We start from the raw sequence: 24136 nt of genomic DNA, 5'->3' as shown, positions 1-24136 counted from the left end.
TTATTTTAGAAAAAGAATATGCCCCCTCTAGAGCTTTTCCTCACATTTGTGCCAGTGTTTTGCTCAATAATTGCACAAATTGTTTGCTGTAATGTAATGTATTATTTTGAATTGATTTTAATTATAACATTTACCCTGGAGAGTTCAAGTACGCTTTTGCCATTTTAAACAGAATATGTACTTTTCACATTATCAGTGTGATCCCACAACGTCATTTTTAGAAATAATGAAGATCCTTATCAGCACTAGACTGACCACAATATTCTTGGATTATGCAAAGTTTACTCAAAAAAAGCCAGGCCCACATTCACTGGTTCTGTCGGCTGGAAATTAAGCTCATTCAACCAACCTAATTTGAGCAGTCGTGGAGCTGTAATTATATGTGCATTCCTCACCCCAAGCTAGTTGGGGAAGCATCAGTGTGACTTTTTGGATGCCTCGAGTGGCACCAGAATCCAACAGTGATAATGACAAGGAACTGTGTAAGAAAACAGTCTGTAAGTAGTAATCAACTTGCGCAATCGTTTAGGCTTCTGTGGGTCAGCTAGCATGGGAAGAAGTCCATGGTTCTGCTCTTTTTTGTTGTGTCTACAAGAGAGGAAAAAAAATCAGACTAAATGTGTACCATTTGTGATACTTAGACAGTGGTTTGAGGAAACATTTTGGAATGTTAATATTTAATGGCAAAGGTTCTTCACATTTTCCTATTAGTTTAAATATTTAAAATGAGAATGAGTAGGCAGTGCTAATTTGTAATTATGTAGATAAGTAAGTGGAAGCCAATTTCTGTGTGGTTTCTTTTAATTTGCATAGTCACTACTTTCTCATGAGCAAAATTCCAACTACCAAGTTTAGAATGCATCAGATGCATACATATTATCAACATCAGAAACGTATCCAGGAAAATCCACCTCAGATCTGAAAAGAAAATGTTTATTAACTTATTAGAAATATTGAACAAAGAAAATTCTCCTGACTGCTTTTGCGTTGTCACTGTACAAAGCAATCAGAGAAATTCTTAACTTAATCAGCTTAACTATTTTACTTAAATATAACCAATATTTATGTTAAATAATAATGGCTAAATTACAATATCGATTAAGCAACCAATTACATTCTTAATTTTGTTTTTGCATTGAAAAAATTAAGCAAGTATACATTAATCTTAGAAATTATATGGAATAATTGTGGTAACAGCAAAAAGCTCTTAAAGGAGCAGGCTCTCAAGTTTTTTTATGTTTCATTAAACAATGTTAATGAACAAAATATATACAGCTCCTGACGATGTTGACTCATTTTGAGCATGATACCAACAGTCCCTTCTCGTACCTTACACAAGCAACCTCAATGAATACTGATTAGCTGCCCTACAATCAAGACATCTCAGCTAAATTATTTCATATCAGCAACAAATTAAATGCACTTTGCAGTTCCAAAGTCAGCAATTAGCGCTAGATCATCAACCTAAAATAAAGGCAGGGTTTTCAGGCCGATGGAGGACAGGAGCGCAGGTGGGCTGGTGTGTAAAATTTCATGTCAGTGGACAACTATGCTGATTTGCTGGCATCATCCCATCCCATTTTCTGGAAGGCCAGTTCAGGGAACGGAATGACTGTCCACCTGTAAGCAATAGGTAGCTTATCAAGGATGTCTTTGAGGCTGTTGGTGTTGCTGAGGGGGCACCTCCCACCTTGGCTGCAAAGGCAGACTGCAGCTCCTTTCATACTGAAGGGCAACCTATTAGCCCTCCAGCTGAGAGTTCCTCCCTACTACCCTTAATTAGATGACAACCATGCTCTCTGGCCACTAATTGGTCAATTCAGGCAAAATCAGTGTTGGATAACTGTCACTGTCAAGGTACAGGGTCAGAGTCCCAGCCAAAATGCAAAATCCTGCTGCTTGGCTCTTGTCTCCCCTCCATAGGTGTTGCCTGCTGAGTATTTCCAGCATTTTCTTTATATCAGTACTAGCAATCTTAGCTACGTTCACCTCTGCCTAGCCCAGTGACACAGATTAATTGTAGCTTCCCGTGCTGTGGCTGACATCAGCATAAGCTGGAGATCCATCTTATGATTTTCCTAGACGGCATACTTAATGCGTCTTCACATGGACTATTGCTAAAGGCTATGTGTTGTTTTGCATGTGCAAATAACTTCATACATGTAATCTATTATTGATCGCTTCTACAAAATAGTATAGTACTCAGGAAGATAGATATTAGTTCAACACCACAATTTTCTTTTTGAAATGAGACTTTAGTTTAACTATTGACATTTTAATTAATGTTTGTTATATCCAATGGTGGCTTTAATTAATTTTTCAATTTTCTCACCTAACCCATTCTTATTCTGAGCCTTTACATCAATTTAATGTGAATATATATTCCACTGAAAATGCTAAACTTGTTGAGACTGCTGTACTGTAGGTCTTTTATCTGGAGTTATCTGAAAGTGTTTTTGATTTAGTTGAGAATTTATGATTTTATGTTACAGAGTGCTGCAGCTTGTGGTCTGGAGACTCACAGTGATGCCATACAGCCCAGCCACATCAGAGAGGTGATCCGACGGTACAGCCACAAAATTGGCCCTCTTTCTCCATTCACAGTACGTAATAACAGAGCTATAAAAAGTTATATTTATATGTAAGAGCATTTTTAGTTTCAAGTGGTCAAAGTTCGAAGAATTGAAATTGTTGTGAGCAATTTGTGGTAGCAGTAATTTTCTTGAAAAAAAAGGTTTATGAAACTCTTAGGAGAATAAATACTCGTTTTTTGGCAACTAAAGCATTACTAAACAGTCTTTTCCATTACAGTTCATGTGTTTTATATTACTTCAGAATCTTGTACATTCACTGATACGAATTCTCTGAGGTGTCTTGTTTGCACATTGCATAAGTATTTATTACTGATTAGCTGAGAGTATTTATCTAGCAAGTATACACTATACTTTGTTGTCACTTGAAACTTTGTTTCACATAGTTTTGGTCAAAAATGTAAAGCTTAGTAATGATTTTATCCTAGAACTGGATTGGCTAGTCTGTGAATTTTTAAGAAAAGTAGAAATATCAATTCAAAGCGACTGGATTGGGCACAATCTTAACTTTCTGAAGTGTCTGTTGCTTTTTGACTTTTGGTTGTAGGCTATTCATACTTGCCAACGTAGTCTGCCAAGCTACAACCAGCTGGCTAGGTCAAAAAGTTGGAGTGTTTGCTTACTTTTGTTATCACACTTAATAAAGTTCAAATTAACCATATAGAAAGATAAGTGGATGGGATCTATTAAGAACTGTAATTGCTGAGGTATTTTTCTTTCAATCTCTGCAGTTATTCTAAAATAAAATAGTTTGTCTCCTAATCAGTAACATTTAGGAAGTATTGATGGTTATCTTCTGACTGCTACTTTTTTCAGTTAATATTGTAAGTAAGAAGGATGTTCCAACAAATAACCTATTCAATTTATTGCATTTAGCTCTCAAATGTGTTAACAATGTGGAAACATTGTTTTAATAGTAATGCTACCGTAATTCCTGTAAAGAAATATTGAAGTTTTCTTGATCTGAGATCTACGTAGGTCAAAATAAATCAAAACTGCCATGTAAAAATTGACCATATAATTATAGCTTTTAGCAAACCACAAAAACAATGGAACTTGCTTTAAAATATATTAATGTGGGCTTTGAAGTTATTTCCTGATTGTTCTTGTTAATTAAACAACAAAGAACAATAAAATTAGGACAGATAGCTTAATCTCAAAATTCCTGGATGAACAAAGGGGCAGAATTTTTGTCTAGTGCAAATTCTAGTTAATTTGATTACAATGAGGTGTGCATGCCAGATTGGCAGATTCGAGTGTTAATTCCAGTTTGAGAGCTGACCTTGCCATAGTGTCATGGAGCCAGCCATGTAGGGCTCAAGGCCAAGAACTTAATTTTTCCCTTTCCCAGGACAGTCAGTTGCTTTGTGATTGATTGCCACATGGAAATTAACTTTAAAAAATAGACGTTACCAGACTCCATTTCTCCCAGAATGTGTTCCTAATGTATTACACTACTGCATTGTCAGACATACTGTATTCCAAGGAGGCAACTCTAGATTTAGGATGGCTCACCTTGTTCCACCAGTCCCAACTCTTCTGTTGACATCACCACAAGGGGAGGAAGACTCAGGCAGCAATGCACACCCGCTGTGGAATGGCCTAGCCTTTAACCCTCCATTTGCCATGATGTTCTGCAACCATCCATTTGCTTAACCGTTCCCTCATATTTACCTTTGACCTTTTGTTCCCAACAAATTCTTTAGTCTTATCCATCCTGATTAATCCAACAGATAAGACCTCGATATTCAGATCAGTCCAGTATAAGTGACACCATCTTGAACCTATCTGATGCACAACTAGTTTAACCATCCATCTTGAGATCCGGCTGCACCACATCAAGCACCGTCAAATCAGTCTCTTTTACAAAACAGTGCACTATTTCAAGATAACCTACTGTGTTGTAATTGGCTCCTACTCCTTATGTACTATATCTCTTGATTTCAAAACTGCCATCATCAAATATTCCTTCTTGGCATGCCCAGCCCCTTTTTTTTTAACTTGTTCATGGAATGTGTGCATCACTCGCCCAAATTTATTGTCCTTGCATTTCTGGCCTATTCTTGAGAACATTTAAGAGTCAACCACATCACTGTGATTTGGAGTTACATGTTGGCCAGAACAGGCAAGAACATTAGTGGACCAAATAGGTTTTTATGACAATCAATAATGGTTTCATAGTCATCATTAGACCTTTAATTCCAAATTTTTATTAAATTCGAATTTCTTCATCTGCCATGGCGGTGGGATTCAAAGTCATGATGTGGAGATGCCGGCATTGGCGACTTCTTACGGTAGGTTTGAACCCAGGTTCCCAGAGCCTTATCTGGGTCTCTGGATTACTATTCCAGCAAAAATACCACTACGCCACTGTCTCCCCTGAAAGGAAAAATTTAGAATGGAGAATATACTCAATGGAGAGGTATGGAAAGATATGGATGAACAGAGAGGCCCAAGGGATTAAATGCATAATCTCTTGAAAGTATCAGTGCAAGTAGATGGCATTATGAAAAAGTCAACAACATTTTGGATTTTATAAATCAGTATAGGACATGCAAGGCTGAAGAAGTATAGTAATGATAAATTTATACAAAACAATAGCTCGGCTACAGCTAGAGAACAACTTTTGGCTTTAGTGTTTCATTGTAAAGCCATGGACAACTGAAATGATCCTAGAGATGGAAATTCTAATAAATGGAGAAGCAACGTGCGAAACTAGGACAATCCGCATGAGAACACAGTCACTAACAAGATTTAACAGAGATTTTTAAAATTGAGGTTTTCATACAATGAATAAGGAAAGAATGTTCTTTGATTTTAAAATCTATAACCAGATAGATATGGGTATGGGCACGGGTGACCAATGGTCTCCAGTAAGCAAGTATTGAATTTAAATATTTTTAACAAAGCCACATGCCTCATTAATCTCTATTCTGGTATTACTGCTGGCGAGCTAGATATACCCAGCATCAGAAAACACAGCAACTAAAAGGAAGTGAGGATTGCTACATGAATGGATTGATTACTTTTCTAGCACAATTAGTGAAGGAGCAAAGTAGATCCCTGTCCTCATTTACATCAAAGCTAACCTACTTCCCTTCCTGCAATCATCCCAACCCAATCCGCCCGCCCCCCCCACGTTCCCAATGGTGGAGGAGTCCCGAACCAGGGGTCACAGATAAGGATATAGGATAAACCATTTAGCACTGAGGTGAAGAGAAATTTCTTGACCCATAGAGTGTTAAACTTTAAACAAATTAGCCTGGACAGAAGATTGGTCTACATCATTCATCTAAATTGTGACTAAACACATTGACAAAGGAAGAGCGGTGGATGTGGTTTATATGGATTCAGCAAGGCGTTCAATAAGATCCCCTATGCAAGACTTATTGAGAAAGTGAGAGGGCATGGGATACATGGGGATGTTGCTTTGTGGATCCAGAACTGGCTTGCCTGCAGAAGGCAGAGAGTGGTTGTAGAAGGGTCTTTTTCTGCATGGAGTTCGGTCACCAGTAGAGTGCCCCAGGGATCTGTTCTGGGACCCTTGCTGTTTGTGATTTTTATAAATGACCTGGATGAGGAAGTGGAGGAATGGATTGATAAGTTTGCCGATGACACAAAGGTCAGAGGTGTTGTGGATAGTTTGGAGGGAAGTCAGAAGTTGCAGCGTGACATAGATAGGATGCAAGACTGGCCGGAGAAGCAGCAGATGGACTTCAACCCAGATAAATGTGTAGTGGTACATTTTGGCAGGTCAAATGGGATGAAGGAATATAATATTAAGGGTAAGATTCTTAGCAGTGTGGAAGATCAGAAGGATTTTGGAGTCCGGGTTCATAGGACTCATAAATCGGCTTCTTAGATGTGGTTAAGAAGGCGTATGGTGTACTGGCCTTCATCAGTTGAGGAATTGAGTTTAGGAGTCAGGAGATAATGCTGCAGCTGTATAAGACCCTGGTCAGACCCCACTTGGAGTACTGTGCTCAATTCTGGTCACCTCATTACAGGAAGGATGTGGAAGCCATTGAAAGGGTGCAGAGGAGATTTACAAGGATGTTACCTGGATTGGGTGGCATGCCTTATGAGGATAGGTTGAGAGAGCTTGATCTTTTCTCCTTGGAGAGACAAAGGATGAGAGGGGACCTGATAGAGGTGTATAAGATGATGAGAGGTATTGATCAGATGGACTCTGAGGCTTTTCCCCAGGGCTGAAATGGTTGCCACAAGAGGACACAGGTATAAGGTGCTGGGGAGTAGGTACAGAGGAGATGTCAGGGGTAAGTTTTTCACTCAGAGGGTGGTGGGTGAGTGGAATCAGCTGCTGTCGGTGGTGGTGGAGGCAAATTCAATAGTCTTTTAAGAGACTTCTGGATGAGTACATGGGACCAAATAGGATTGGGGGTTATAGGTGAGCCTAGTAGGCAGAGATAAGATCGGCGCAACTTGTGGGCTGAAGGGCCTGTTTGTGCTGTAGTTTTTCTATGATTCTAAATTATTAATATACATTGTGAATAACTGGAGTCCTGGCAATGATCCCTGCATGACCCCACTAGTCAGTGCCTGCCACTTGGAAAAAGACCTGTTTATTTTTATTCTTTTTTTTCTTGTCTGCCTACCACTTTCTATCCATCTCAGTACACCACCACCAGCCCCCCGCGGTATTTTGTCGAAACCCTTCTGAAAGTACAAATGAACCACATGCACTGGCACCCTCTCGTCACCTCTACTAGTCACATCCTCGAAGAGTTGCTGTAGATTTGTCAAGCATGATTTTTCTTTCATAAATCCACGCTGACTCAATCTGATTCTGCTGCTGTTTTACATAAGAACATAAGAAATAGGAGCAGGAGAAGGCCATCTAGCCCTTCGAGCCTGCCCCGCCATTCAACAAGATCATGGCTGATCTGAAGTGGATCAGTTCCACTTACCCGCTTTCTCCCCATAACCCTTAATTCCCCTGTCTATCAGAAACCTATCTACCCGTGACTTAAATATATTCAGCGAGGTAGCCTCCACCACTTCAATGGGCAGAGAATTCCAGAGACTCACCACCCTTTGAGTGAAGAAGTTCCTCCTCAACTCCGATCTAAACTGCCCCCCCTCTTATTTTGAGGCTGTGCCCTCTAGTTCTGCTATCCTTTCTAAGCGGGAAGAATCTCTCTATCTCTACCCTATCTATCCCCTTCATTATCTTATATGTCTCTATAAAATCCCCCTCAGCCTTCTGAACTCCAACGAGTACAGACCCAGTCTATTCAATCTCTCCTCATAGGCTAACCCCCTCATCTCCGGTATCAGCCTGATGAACCTTCCCTGCACTCCCTCCAAGGCCAATATATCCTTCCGCAAATGCGACGACCAAAACTGCACACAGTACTCCAGTTGCGGCCTCACCAGTACCCTGTACAGTTTCAGCAAGACCTCCTACTTTTATATTCTATCCCCCTCACTATAAAGGCCAGCATCCCATTCGCCTTCTTGATCACCTGCTGCACCTGCAGACTGGGTTTTGCGATTCGTGCACAAGCACCCCCAGGTCCCTCTGCACCATAGCATGCTGCAGCTTTTCGCCTTTTAAATAATAATCCCTCCTACTATTATTTCTACCAAAGTGGATAACCTCACATTTGCTAACATTATACTCCATCTGCCAGGTCCTCGCCCACTCGCTCAGCCTATCCAGATCTCTCTGCAGACTTTCCGCACCTTCCATGCAATTTGCTTTTCCACTCATCTTTGTGTCATCAGCAAATTTCGTTACCCTACACTCAGCCCCCTCCTCCAGATCATCAATGTAAATGGTAAACAGTTGAGGCCCCAGCACCGATCCCTGCGGCACTCCACTAGTCACCAACTGCCAACCAGAATAGCACCCATTGAATACAACTCTCTGCTTCCTATTAGACAACCAATCCAATATCCACGCTAACACCTTACTCCCAACTCCATGCACCCTAACATTTTGCAGCAACCTTTTGTGTTTTCCAAGTGCTTTACCATTAAATCTTTTATAATGGATTCTAGCATTTTTTCCACTACTGACATCAGGCTGACTGGTTTATAGTTGGCTGTTTTCTCTCTGCCTTAGTTTTTAAATAGTATGGTTACATTAGCTACCCTGCAATCTCCCTGGACATCAGCTTTGGTCCTGCCCAGGTACAACCTGTCCATTTTGTACGAGTCCCACCGCCCCCAGGACAGATCCCAATGTTCCAGGAATCTAAAACCCTTCCCCTTGCACCATCTGTTCTGCCACACATTCATATGATATATGTTGCTGATCTTACCCTGACTAGCATGTGGCACTTGTGGAAACCCTGAGATCACTATCTTTGTGGACCTACTTTTCAACTTCCTAACTCCCTATCTTCTGCTTTTAGGAACTCACTCTTCTTTTTAACCTATGCAATTTTTAATAATGTGTACGACAGGCACTGGTTGATAACCTTCTAACTTCAGATTGTCCTGTAAATATTCCAAAATATCGTTGACCCTTGTAGCAGGGAGGCAACATACCATCCTGGAGCCTCATTTGAGGCCATAAAGATGCTGATCCTCTTAGAACTGAATCCCCCTATAATTATTACATTCTCACACTTTCTCCTTTCCTGTGCGGTAGAGCCAACCATGGTGCAACAAATTGGGCTGCTGCTGCTTCCTCTTGAGAGACCATTCCCTGCAACAGAGGAATGGTCACAGGAGATTCCTACACTGTTTGCTTGGCCCTCTTGTTCTGCCTGGTGGTCACCCATTCCCTACCTACGTGTGGAGTCTTAGCCTGCATGTGACCATTTTTCTCTACGTGCTATCCATGATACTTTCTGCCTCGATAATGCTCCACAATGAAACGCAGGCTTCAATGAGCTGTAACTGGAGACACTTCCTGCACATATGCAGGCTCCCGGGCCTGCAAATGTTCTTGCTTCCCATTTAAAGCAAGAAGAGTACACCACAGCTTTGAGCTCTCCTGCCATGTCTTGCCCCTTTAAATTACTTAAAATCAAACATCAGTTGTTCTTTTATTTGGCTTCTTTTCTGGTCCTTGTTACTGCTGTATGTAGCCCTTAAAAACTAGAGGCCACAAAATAAAGATCTTACATACTGTGAGCCATAAAAGTAGTAAAATATTTACCTGACTGTACTTGCCCAATCAGCTGCTTCCACTTGCCTCATGTTACTTTTGAATCCTGATGTCACCTCAGGACTTGACTCCAGTTTGCACTCAGATTTCTCAATCCAATTTTGCAGATTTTGCTGTGATGTAACTTTTTTTTCAACAAGAATTGACTGCGAGGATACTCTTCCAGACTGCTTCACTGTGAAGCTGAATGCAAGGACACTGTTCCCAAACTGCTTCACTGCGATGCTGACTGGGCAGCACGGTGGCACAGTGGTTAGCACTGCTGCCTCATAGCACCAGGGACCCAGGTTTGATTCCCAGCTTGGGCCACTGTCTGTGTGGAGTTTGCACGTTCTCCCAGTGTCTACATGGGCTTCTTCCAGGTGCTCTGGTTTCCTCCCACAGTCCAAAGATATGCAGGTTAGGTTCATTGGCCATGGCAAATTGCCCCTTAGTACCCTCGAATGTGTAGGTTAGAAGGATTAGTAGGGTAAATGTATGGGGTTACAGGTATAGGCCTAAGTGGGATCATTGTCAGTGCAGACTCGATGGGCTGAGTGGCCTCCTTCTGCACTGTAGGAATTCTGAGATTCTTCCCAGCCTGCTCCACTGTGAAGCTGACTGCAAGGACACTCTTCCAGATTGCATCATGGTAATGCTAACTGCAAGAACATTCTTCCAGACTGCTTCATGGTGATGCTAACTGCAAGGACACTCTTCACACACTGTCATATGAGGATAGGGTGAAAAGGTTGGGCTTGTTTCCACTGAAGGGGTGATTTGATTGAAGTATACAAGATTCGGAACGGTATTGACAAGGTGTATGTGGAAAGGATGTTCTCTCTTGTGGGAAGTCCAGAACTCAGGGGCACTGTTTTAAAATTGGGGGTCGCTGTTACAGGGCAAAAATGGGAAGAATTTATTTTCTGTAAGGGTTGTGTGACTTTGCAACTCCTTGCCTCAGAAGTCAGTGGAAGTAGGACCACTGAATATTTTCAAGGCAGTGATAGATTCTTGTTAGGCAAGGGAATCAAAGGTTATTGGAGATAGATGCGAATATAGAACCTGAAATGTAAACAGATCAGCCATAATTATATTCTATGATCTTAGATAGCATCTTCCAAACTCACGACCGATATCATCTAGAAGGACAAGTACACAGATACATGGGAACACCACCACCTGAATGTTGCCTTCCAGGTCACTTACCATCCTGACTTATCACCATTCCTTCACAGTTGATGGATCAAAATCCTGGAACTCCCTCCCTAACAGCACTGTGGGTACACAGACAACATATGGACTGCAGCAGTTCAAGTAGGCAGCTCACCACTACGTTGTCAAGGGCAATTAGTGTTGGGCAATGAATGCTGGCCTAGCCAGTGATGCCCACGTCCCATGAATGAATTAAAAAATAACTGGCAGGGCAGACCAGAGTGGCTGAATGGTCTACTGCTACTCCTATTTTGTATGAATGCCCCATGAATGATTCCATAATACTGTTTCATAGCATCTTCCTTTTCAGTGATAATCCTAAAGAATTCCATGTCCTTTGAGAGAAACCAATCTTTCCCAGGTTAGAAGCATCAAATAAATGTTAAGTTGTTCTTGTTTGAAACGGATGCAAAAAGGGACAGAGACCCATTGGACCCAAGTCCCATACTGACTTCCTTTCCCTCTATCCTATCACCCCTGGGTTCCACTAAGCCCTGAGGAATTTTCAAAAGAGAAAAGAATTATAAATTGCAATACATGTGTGATGAAACTCAGGGGAAAAATTATTGATTTAGCAGCTGCATTTGCCATGTGGGAGATTTAATCATCGTCTTGATCATTTAATCCATTCTAAGATTTCCGGCATTGCTAGCTTTTTTAGGCCCCACCCCTCCAGCTGGCTGTGTGAAAGACCCCAGCCTACAGAGTGCCATTAGATCTGGCATGAAAAGCCAGCAATGAAACTTGAGGTTCACACAGGTTTTCTTGCCTGATCCAACACTCCACCAGCTTTTGAGAACATTGCAATCTTTTATTTATGAAATTATTTGAACATGACAAACAAGTTTTTTAAAAAAAAACAAGATAAAGCAGATTTCTTTTGCTTTATTCCCATTGCCGGCCATGTCAAAGAGTCGTGGTTAAGATGCAATGAAACTTTGCACACATTTTTAGCCTTGAAGTAGAAAAGCCTAGTCAGCAACTGAATGTGATGCTTGAGATAAACAAGGAAGAGAATCTAAAAGCAAAATGCTGTGGTTATTAATTTTATAATGTGGGTTAGAATGCTGATGCAAGGGTAACTTGAGTTATTAGTATGTAAGGGAAACAACATCAGAATGTTCACGATGACCGTTAATCATCGTCCAAATTGCAAGCTTGTTGTGCATTTATTTTGTATCTTTGCTGATGCAGTCCAAATACCTGCCAGAACTTTGCCTCTTGTCAATCAATGACCGAATATCATTTTTAGCACATTGTTAGCAAGTCAGCCAAAATCCTTCTATCTCAGATGCAGCTGGCTCCATGGTGACAACAGGAAGCTAGAATGGGGGAGGGATGGGATAATGGGGAGGAAAAACGTAAATGTAGGACAGAATGATGTTATTTCTCAATATTGCTCATTGGATATCCTAAAAAACAGTGTTATATGTTTTAAAGTGGTACCAGATTCTTATGTTTCTAATTAAGTAATCATAAGCAACCTGTAAAAAAGGAAATTGAAATCCTTATTTCAACAAACCAAATTTATTCTGTGTTGTCAGGATAAAATTGATTTAATTAGACTTCCCATGGTAGCTCTTTGACATGATTGTACAACATATACTGCTTAAAAGCCATGGCTGGGATTCTCCCTAAAAAAGACTCTAAGGGTCAAATTTGCATAAAAACCAGAGTAAATACCACAGCTTTTTTTTCAGTTGGGTTTTCAAAATGAATCTTCCACACTCTGTGCATTACAGAAAGCCCTAGCGTGAATCGTGATGGATAGCTGAAGGCAGGGCTATTCCCACTGGAGAGGCTGGCAGCATAGCACTGAGTGGGCTACTGCGCATGCGCCTATCTGTCACACCGAGATTGGCGCATGCGCAGTAGCCCCGCACTGTCAGCCTCCCAATCCCTGGCCATCCACGCAACCCCGCATTGCTGACCATGTGACCCACCAAACAACAACACCCCCACCCCCAGCACTACCAATTGCTGGCCTCCTGGACATGTCTGGGCCAGCACTGACATGCGCCCCCGGTCCACCTTGACCTCCCCTCACCACCCTGACCTCCCCTCACCACCCCACCCTCCCCCACAGCTGTCCCGGTCTCTCTGACACACCTAATTTCTGGCATGGAGCTGATGATGCCGGAGATGTGCGGAGGCTGTCGTGTCCAGCAGGAAGCCCACAACATGTGGGCTGAGAGAATTGCCCCCCCCAAGTGAATCATTCGGATGTAGTTAATAGTTCTTAAATTGCCTGCTTTTTGGAAAATTGCTCATTTGCACTAGTTTAAATAACATTTAAGTGCTAATTGGTTGAATTTTGGACTTGTTCCCTTTGAAATGCTCCCCCCGACCCCACATTGATTTAATCTCTCATCTCACTTGAACTAATGGATGGCCAGGGATTGGGAGGCTGACAGTGCGGGGCTACTGTGCATGTGCCAATCTCGGTGTGACAGATAGGCGCATGCGCAGTAGCCCGCTCAGTGCTATGCTGCCAGCCTCTCCAGTGGGAATAGCCCTGCCTTCAGCTATCCATCGCAATTCACGCTAGGGCTTTCTGTAATGCACAGAGTGTGGAAGATTCATTTTGAAAACCCAGCTGAAAAAAAACTGTGGTATTTACTCCAAAGTCTGTGCCTTTTTTTATGTAGCTCCATGATTGAACAATTGCAGTCCTTTTTTTTTATCTCAGCTACAGCACTGGTTTGGCCCTGAACAGGGTTACAAGTGACATCCTATATAACTGCGACAATGGTACACTATCCCTCTTCATCCCCCTTGGCTAATGTGCAGCTTTTAACACTGTCAAACTTTGTTACCTTTCCAAAGCCAATAAAGCTTTCTGGAGGTTAGTGCATTGCTCCAGTTAGATCTGTCAAAAAATCTGCGCAACTTGACTCAAATTTCATAGTCATGATGAAATTAAAACTGTCAGCATTCTCTGCCTCTGAAACTGACAGTAACTTCTGGAGTCTACACGTGTCAGATATCCAAAAGTTGCTGTCAGTGATTCAGTGCTTTGTGTAGAATGTGTTATTGACAACTCCACAGAATACGATTAATTGGTAATCACTGAACAAATGAGAACTCACACTTTCACATTTTCAGTTATGCTGTAAAAGTTCTTAAGTTAGCTGCAGCTGTTCAATGAGGTGTAACTAGGTCTTTAACTGCATGCTAAATTAATAGGTTCTGTTGAACAAGGTCCCTGATCCTGAAGAACTAATTTTATATTTGTAGAATTTTAGTTTTGTTTATATTATGAAAACCATACACTTTTAAAATATTTCTACAAGTATGCTTATGATATTTCAATTTCTAGCTTGATCCCCTGTGCACAACCCAATCTTTATTTCACTCATTGTAAATTGATAAGAAAAACTCTGGGAAACTTCCTCCTGTCCACAAAAACTAAGCCAATATTTGTATGATGGCTTCATAGTTTGAAGATGACAAACTCAAGACATACCTTAACATTTTACTGGGACAAAGGAATCTTAAATGTAAATGCAGCTGGCAATCAAACACAGATGGAACCAAAACTACAAAGTAATCATGTATTCAAATTAAATGTAACAGCTTCCTGTCATATAATGGTTACAACACAGAAGGAGGCAATTTGACCATTTTTGTCCATGGCAATGCTGTGCAAAAACGTATCAGTTATTCCTACTACCCAATGCCCCTATTTGTCTGTAATCATCCAACATTTTTCTCTTGAGTTACTCCTTCAACTGCCCTTTGAAAGCCTTCCATCATATTTGCCTCCATTGCTCTTGAGTACTACATTTCCAATTCTAAACAGTAGCTGCATAAAAACGTTTTTTCTCATTTTCCTTGTGTTTTTATGGCAATCACCTTAAACCTGCTCCTTCTGACTCATGACCCTTTTGCCAAAGTTTCTCTCTCACCTATTCTGTGTTGACCCTGATGCTGTTGAATCTTCTATCAAAAGTTCTCTCAACCTTCTCTTCTCTAAGGAGAATAACACACCTTCTCCAGTGTTTCCAAGTGACTAAACTCCCTCTTCCCTGAAACCATCCTGGTAAATCCCTTCTGCAAACTCTCTCCATAAAGCACAGTGCCCAGAATTGAACACAATACTCCAGTTGAGGCTGAACCAGACTTTTATATAGATTAGTCGTAACTTACTACTTTTTGTACTCAATGGGACAGACTTCCATCACAAAGGTGAGAATTGGGAGTCGAGAATTTTCCCAACATTGCAATCCTGCCTCTGCCCCAACAGTGCCAACTGCCATGATTTTCATCCAGGAGAGACAGGGAAAGTTATCAAAGCACCCAGTTAATAGGCCCACTTCTATTCACTGAAACATCAGCCCAATGCTGGTGTTGTTTAAAAACTCCTCTCACCCCTTCATCCCCTTACTGCCTTAAGTCCTCCTTACCCTCTTCACCCCTCTCTTTGCCCACTTACATCTTTTCACCCTGACCCTCACCCAATTATGCAGTATCTACTTTACATAGAGGACTCTCAAGCCTTACTTGAAAGTCATTGGAATGCTCATAAATCTGTGGAAATAGCCAAACGTTACTTCAGTAAGGTCATATAAATATTATCATCTTCCAACCTCATTTACCTGTCAAAATCAAAAGGCTCACTTCACTGGACAGGTGTATAAACAAACCGTACATTGTAGAATCCATTAGTGGTTTAGAGGGCATCTAAGCTATCAAGCACATATTCTCCAGCAATGCTGTATAAACAAACCATGCAGTCAAGAATCCATTAGTGGTTTTGAAAGCAACCAAACCATCAAACAGACTTTTCCCATAATAGCTGTGTAAACAAACCCTGCAGTATAGAAATCCACTGGTGCCTTTGTAGGTAGCCAAAAGTTCAGATGTCTTTCAGATTTTTGAAGCAGACAGATAAATGGCTCATCTGTTTGTTTGATTAATGAAAACCATAGGAAAATCATAAAATCCCCAAGGACGCCATTCAGCCCATCAAGTCTGCACTGATTCTCCAACAGAGCATCTTATCCAAGCCCATCTCTTCCCTCCACCCCCTTATCCCTATAACCCTACGCATTTACTAGGGCAAACCCCATCACCTACATATCTTGGGACACTAAGGGGCAATTTAGCATGGTCAATCCACCAAACCCAAAGTTCAAACCATTTACAATTGATCTTACATTGGACTTTGCTTTCAATATTATAGAACATACAATATAGAATAGCTCTTTAACCAGTGTACGATCTATAATAATTCAGAAGGATTTCACCTTTACAGTGCTGTTCTTTGATTTGAAACCATGTCAGTTGTCAGAAGTAACAACCTGACAACTGTATTATTTCCAATCACAGCACTCTCATCGCTCATTTTGATAAACACAGATACAAGCTACAAGCATTTCATGATGAACTGCAAAGAAGGCACACCATTTTTACTCGCCTTTGAGTCTTCCTGCTTCTAATTCATTATTCATATTTCTACTGACCAGGTATGATGTGAAAGATTTCGAAAATGCTGTTACCTTGGTGAAAATTCCAGCAGCTCTGAAATGTCCATTGTTGTCCACTCTGGTTGTATTTTTCTATTTCTACCTGAAATCCATCCTTGTGCCTCTGTTTATAAAGCCAATAGTCCCATCTGTCTTTTTAACCACTTTCAAACCTGCCCAGCCACCTTCAATGATTTTTGCACATGTACCCCCCAGGCCATTTGCTGCCATTGTCATGTTATTCCATAGACTTCAACTTTTGTGACATGTCTATTGTGTAGCATTTTATCAAATGTATTTTAGAAATCCACATACATTGCCATTGTGTACCATCTGTATTACCTCATCAAAAATTCAATCAAGTTAAAAACACAATTTTCTCAACAAATCCTTACTGGCTTTCCTGAATTCATCTGCATTTGTCCAAATAGCTGTTAATTTGATCCTAGATTATTACTTCTCAACATTTTCAACTATTGAGGTTAAACTGATTAGCATATGGTTGCTGGATTTATCTGTACACCTTTTCTCTGAGTAGGGATATAACGGAAGATTAGAAGGTTATGACCAGAGCCTTCATAGTTTCCTCCCTGACTTCCTTCATCATTTTTGGATGCATCTCATCCTGTCTTGTCCTTATCAACTTTAAGCACAGCCAGCCTCCTATACTTCCTCTCTATCAATTATGAGGCTATCCAATATCTGAACTACCTACTCTTTCACAACAGACTTGGGCAGTGTCTTCTTCCATGGCAGAGACGGATACACAGAACGAATTTAGTGCTTCAGCCTCTCTGCCTCCATACATAAATCCCCTTTTTACTCCCTAGTTAGCCCCAACTTTCTCTTACCATTTATGTGTTCTTGCAAAGTTTTTGGATTCCCTCTTATGTTAGTTGCCAGTCTCTTCTCACACTCGCTCTTAGACTCTCTGACTTCCTTCTTTGCTCTCCTCTGAACTTTCCGTATCAGCCTAGTTCTCACTGACATTATCAACCTGACATCTTTTATGCGCTACCTTTTTCTTCTCACCTTATTTGCTTTCTCTCTCGTCACAGCCATAACTTCTAACTAACTTTGTTTAGTATAGAAACAAACTGGGCATTTCCTATAAGTGAACTATTTTTGAACCTTATATGAATGGTAACCAAAAAAAAGCCAATAGTTTGGTAACATGCTAGAAAAAATACCTTCATTTTTGACCTTTACATCTTAGCATTTTGCTAAGTGTGCTTTAGAACTGCGAAGTTGTGCTATCAAACTACTTTTGTTGCACTTCGTGTTCTATAACAACCCAATTTTTTTGTTGAATAGCACTACAATAATAGAACATTTCTATTTCCCAGAAAGCCACTTGGCTGAAAAATTAGCAAACTTATGTGAAAATTAACCAAGATTCCTATCTGTAGATTTCAAAGTTTTTATGTTTAGATGGTGTCCATTTTACCTCAAAATAAAATTGTCAAAATATACTCTGAATTTGTAATTGTCACACATTCCAATTGTCTGTCCCTGGAATCCAATTAGCACAAATATGATTCATAAAAATCAATAAATGGCTCTTTGTTGACTAATGCTGATAGTGTCAAATATTACTAGGTATAAAGTTACTGATGAGCAAGCAGAGTAGGAAAAAAGTTGCCAGCATAGACAACAAAAGTAGTTTAAAATTTAATAAGAGGGAATCAATTAAACTGGTAAAATATTTTTGTTACTGCTTTCAACCTGCAGCTTGCCTTATCAGTTAACTAAGGATGTATATGATACTATAAGTAACATTTCCAGCATAATAAAGCCACAAGTTAACTAATTCACAACAAAATTATTTGTAGAGTTTCTGTTTCTCTATATGAGATCTATGCAATAACGCTTCCTTTCTAAGAACTGTTCCACTCCTGAGGCTTGATGCTTTAGTTGTGTTACATTCGTAAAGCCAATGTTGATTTTATTTCTAACATGAAAGCTCAACTAGATGGTTTACCACAATTCAAGGATGGCTGGTGTGGCCCTAAGCAGTGCAGGCTTCAAATAATGTGAACAAAATACTGTGTAATACAGGGAACCAATGCCTTTTGAGTATCAGTCCTTTTGTGCAGTAAACATCTGCCCAGGTTATAGATATATTGTTCTTATGAACTACAACTTCCACTATGCACCAGTTTCACTCCAAATGTCTGTTGTGGACTACAACTTCTGGTCCCACTATAATCTGCCTATCTGATTTATATGTTCACACTTTGCAGTTCTTATTTCTAGGAACAGGAATAGCAGTAACCCATTGAGCAGTTCCACCATTCAATTAAATCAAAGCTGATCTCTGACCTAACACTATGTACCTGTCTTTGCCCATATCCCTTAATACCTTTGGTCGATATAAATCTATTGCTCTTATTTATAGTTAACAAGTGTCATTTGTGGGAGAAAGCTCCAAACGTATTTCACCCTTTGCAGGTAGAACATTTCACTTCTGAAAGTTCTGGCTCAAATATTTAAACTATGTTCCTTAGTTCTGGATTCCACCACCAAAGGAAAACATTTCTCTCTAATCTACCCTTTCCATTCCCCTCTTAAAAACATCAATCATGTCACCTCTTAGTCTTCCAAATACCAAGAAATATAATCCTAATTGATATAATCTCTCCATCTAGCTTAACTCTTGGGAGTACAGATATCATTCAAGTAAATCTATGTATCAGTCCCTCCAAGGCCAATATATCCTTTCTAAAGTGTGGTGTACAGAACATTTCACATTACTCCAGTGTGATCTAACCATGATTTTGTACAGCTGCAGCATGACTTCTGCACCATGTAATCTAATATTTTAGATACAAAGGCCAGCATTCCATTAGCCTTTTTGATTTCTTTCAGCACCTATCATCATGATATTTTCATGAGCGGTGTATGTGGACCCCAGAGGTTCTTTGGATCTCCATTGCTTCTGACTTGATCTCTCCTATCAGGTCCAAAATGGATGACTCCCCTTCATTTCTGAATGAGTAGATTTAAAGCTTGCATAGTTCAGGATGTTCTCAAAATGGTACAGTTTAAATTACTGTGATTATTTTTGAGAAAGGAGCTTAGGTAATTAATTTGTCTTCATTGTGCAGATGCAATTTTTGGGCAATGCAAAGGTTTTTGCATTACACAGAAGCCAGAGGGATGTACAATATATCAGTGGGAATTTTCTGTCCTCCCTGCGGTGTGTTTCTCGCAGTGGGAGGCAACTCACCATTCGTCAGCAACGGAATCTCCTGGTCCCAGTGCTGTCAGTGGAATTTCCCATTGATTGCACCCACACCACCAGGAAACCTGTGGCAATGGTGCACCGTTGGCGGGACCAGAAGATCCCGTCAACGTGAACAGTTGGAAGACGCCAGCCATTGTTTTACACCATTTTTGTGTTTTACAAAAACAGGTATTGAAACTACCCATTTCAGATGTCCAAACTCTTTTGAGGCCATGTTGAGATGATATTTGAGGGCTGTATGCAAGACACACAATTCATCCCACAATCATTCTTGAAGTGGGAAAGGGTAGTCCAGACCAGATCAGGCAATTGTAGGTCAAAAGACCTTTTACACTGAAAATCCTTTTCGATTATGGGCTGTTTCATTCTGGGTAACCACTCAGAGTCCTGGAATGAAAAACTTCTAGATTTTCAAGAAAAGGAAATGTTCCTGAAAATCCCAGCCTTTCCATCAATGCTGTCTTTGTATGAAGTGATGTCAGTGAGTGCAATGTATTACATATTTCATGAAGAATGACGTTGGATTCATGTAGCCTCGATTTGTGAGATTCCACACAAAGACAAATGTCTAACTTTCTTCAGTACTGTAGCTGGAGGAAAAGAGTAAAAGATAACTTGAAACAAGGAAGTTTGAAAATTGAGACTGCATAACTTTCTTTGGGATTGAAACATGCTTCCTTTTACATAGTAAGTTCCCCAAAGAGGACAATAATGAACTTTAGAATTCTGATTGTTTTAATTGAAGTGTAGTACCATTTTGTCTCAATTAACTCCTGTTTACCAAATGTCAGTTAACCATAGAACATTACAGCACAGAAACAGGCCTTTTGGCCCCTCTTGGCTGTGCCAAACCACTTCTCTGCCTAGTCCCACTGACCTGCACCTGGACCACACCCCTCTCATCCATGTACCTATCCAAATTTTTCTTAAATATTAAAAGTGAGCCCCTTTCACACTTTACCTGGCAGCTCATTCCACACTCCCACCACTCTCTGTGTGAAGAGCCCCCCCACCCACTATTCCCTTTAAACTTTTCCCCCTTCACCCTTAACTCATGTCCTCTAGTTTTTTTCTCCCCTCGCCTCAGTGGCAAAAACCTGCTTGCATTCACTCTATCTATGCCCATCATAATTTTATACACCTCTATCAAATCTTCCCTCATTCTTCTACGCTCCAGGGAATAAAGTCCTACGTATTCAACCTTTCTCTGTAACTCAGTTTCTCAAGTCCCGGCAACATCCTTGTAAACCTTCTCTGCACTCTTTCAACCTTATATCCTTCCTGTAATTAGGTGACCAAAACTGCACACTAAGTTCGGATTTACCAATGTCTTATACAACCTCAGTGGAGAGATGCTGGCATTGGACTGGGGTAAACACAGTAAGAAGCCTCAGAACACCAGGTTTACCAGGTCTCTCTCACCTGATGAAGGAACACCGTTTCCAAAAGCTTGTGGGATTACTATCAAATAAATTGGTTGGACTTAAACCTGGGGTTATGAGACTTCTTACTGTGTTATACAACCTCACCATAACATTCCAACTCTTATACTCAATACTTTGATTTATAAAGGCCAATGTTCCAAAAGCCCTCTTCAGTGTCCTACCATTTACCTTGTATGTCCTTGTTTGTCCTTCCAAAGTGTAATACCTCACACTTGTCTGCATTAAACTCCATCTGCCATTTTTTCAGCCCATTTTTCTAACTGGTCCAAATCCCTCTGCAGGCTTTGAAAACCTTCCTCACTGATAACTACACCTCCAATCTTTGTATCAGATTTGCTGATCCAATTTATCACATTATCATCCAGATCATTGATACAGATGACAAACAACAAAGGACCCAGCACAGATCCCTGCGGCACACCACTAGTCACAGGCCTCCACTCAGAGAAGCAATCCTCCACTTCCACTCTCCGCTTTCTTCCATTGAGCCAATGTCTAATCCAATTTACAACCTCCCCATGTACACCTAGCAACTGAACGTTCCTAACTAACTCCCAAGGTTAACTCCCTTGTCTAAGGCCTTACTGAAGTCCATGTAGACAACATCTACTGCCTTCCCTTCATCCACTTTCCTGGTAACCTCCTCGAAAAACTCTAATAGATTGGTTAAACATGACCTACCACGCATAAAGCCATGTTGACTCTCCCTAATAAGTCCCTGTCTATTCAAATATTTGTAGATCCTATCTCTTAGTACTCCTTCCAATAATTTACCTACTACTGACATCAGACTTACCGGCCTATAATTTCCGGATTACTTTTTGAGCCTTTTTTAAACAACAGAACAACTTGAGCTATCCTCCAATCATCCGGCACCTCACCCGTGGATACTGACATTTTAAATACATCTGCCAGGGCCCCTGAAATTTCAGGGTGCGCCTGCAATTTCACAATGACTATTTTTCTGACAAAGGATTTTCACAAAGTTGCCTGACCACCTAAGTATTTTCAGCATTTTATTTATTTTATTTATAAAGGATTATGTATATATCAGTAACTTTTCAATTGAGCAGATGGCAAAATGATTCACATCAAAGTTATTAACTATAAGCCTTTGAAAGCAGAACTAGCTAAAGTGAACTGGGAAGCAAATTTAAAAGATAGGATAGTAGCGATACAGTGTCAGACATTTAAGAACATATTTAACAACTCTCAGCAAATATTTAACCTATTAAGAAAGAATGACTGTCTGAGAAGGATGCAATGTCTGAGAAGGATGCAATGTCTGTGGCTGAATAACAAAGTTAAGGAATGTATGGAATTGAAAAAAATACTGCACAAATCTGTAAAGATTAGTGATAAGTCAGAAGATTGGTCAAATTTTAAAAACCAGCAAAGACTTGTACAATTAAAAATGAACAGAGAGAAAGTTGAGAGTAAGGGAATGCTAGCTCGTAATGTAAGAACAAATATTGGATGTGGTATACTTGGATTTCCAAAAGGCATTTGATCAGGTCCCACAGCAAAGTTTTTTTTTATTGAATGAGTATGGTTGTTGCTGGCTAGGTCAGCATTTTGCACATCCCTAATTGCCCTTCAGAAGCTGGTGATGAGCTGCCTCCTTGAGCCACTGCAAACCATCTGACGTAGGTACACCCACAGTGTTCTTAGGGAGACCGTTCTATTTGCGACCCAGCAACAGTGAAGAAATGGCAATATGTTTGCCAAGTCAAGATGGTGAGTGGCTTGGAGGGAAACTTCCAGGTGGTGGTGTTTCCATATATCTGCTCAGTTTGTTCTTCTAGAGCCTTGATAGCTTCCTGCAGTGTATCTTGTTGATGGTGCACATTGTCGCCACAAAGCATCAGTGATAAAGAGAGTGAATGTTTGTGGATGGTGTGCCAATCAAGCGAGCTACTTTGACCTGGGTGGTGTCAAGCTTTTTGAGTGTTGTTAGAGTTGAGAGTATTCCATCACACTCCTGCTTTGTGCCTTGTTGATGGTGGACAGATTTTGGGGAGTTAGGAAGTGACTTACTCATCACAGGATTCCTAGCCAGTGATCTGCTCTGGGAGCCACTGTATTTATATGGCTAATCCAGTTCAGTTTCTGGTCAGTGGTAACAGTGATGATGTTGATAGTGGGAGAATTCAGTGATAGTAATACCATTGAATCTCAAGGGATGATGGTTAGATCCTCTCTTGTTAGAGATTGTTGTTGCCTAGTGCTTGTGAATTGCACATGTTACTTGTCAGCCTAAGTCTGAATATTGTCCAGGTCTTGCTGCATTTGAACATGGACTGCTTCAGTATCTGAGCAGTTATTAATGATGTTGAATATTGTGCAATCATCAGCGAACATCCACACTTCTGACTTCATGAGACAAGGAAGGTGGAGTAGCTGCAGATGGTTGTACTGAGGACTAAACCCTGAGGAACTGACGTCCAAACAGCCAGAACCATCTTTCTTGGTGCTATATATGATTCTCAACTAATGGAGGGATATCCCCCTGATTCCTATTGACTTCAATTTTGCTGGGGTTTCTTGATGCCACAACTGATCAAACATGGCCTTGATGGCAAGGGCTAACTTGCATCGAGTTGTTCATTGATTTGCAATGGCTCCTTTTTTCAGCAGTGCCTAAATTCTAAAATTCTCATGCTTGTTTTCAAATCTGTTGATGACCTTCCTACTCCCTGGACTCTAATTTTGGAGGCGTTCCATGCCCCCGCTGATACGTAATTGGGCATGATGACATCAATATTGTCAATGTTATTATGCCAGTTTCATATAATAGACTGAGGGGCAGACTTAAAAATTGGGAACCAGCCCACATTACTTTTGTAAGGTCATTGACAATCCAATAATTGATTAAAGCTATGTTATTTCAGCATCTAATAATATGCTCGCAGAGCCTGCATTATGTAATGTGGAGTTTGATTTTTTTGTGAGGAAGCTTGTTAGCGTCAGTTTAAAAGGTTCAACTGAGCCCCAAATCTCATCTTAGCAGTTCAGAGTTCTGTAGTTTCATAGAATCCCTACACTAGAGA

At 40.5% G+C, this 24136-nt stretch overlaps 1 protein-coding gene across 6 annotated transcripts in view; it reads left to right on the top strand.

Annotated features, from left to right (window-relative positions):
• supt3h (SPT3 homolog, SAGA and STAGA complex component) overlaps positions 1 to 24136 on the top strand; it is a 430545-nt gene that overhangs the window by 352508 nt on the left and 53901 nt on the right. For all 6 annotated transcript variants that reach the window (XM_080192373.1, XM_080192377.1, XM_080192374.1 and 3 more), the window contains one exon: positions 2493 to 2603. In XM_080192373.1, the coding sequence (XP_080048499.1) occupies positions 2493 to 2603 (111 nt within the window). The remainder of the gene's footprint in view (positions 1 to 2492; positions 2604 to 24136) is intronic.

Source organism: Carcharhinus amblyrhynchos, chromosome 7, assembly GCF_965287045.1.
Source record: "Carcharhinus amblyrhynchos chromosome 7, sCarAmb.v2.hapA, whole genome shotgun sequence".
Taxonomy (NCBI): domain Eukaryota; kingdom Metazoa; phylum Chordata; class Chondrichthyes; order Carcharhiniformes; family Carcharhinidae; genus Carcharhinus; species Carcharhinus amblyrhynchos.
This window is presented reverse-complemented; position numbering and strand designations above follow the sequence as displayed.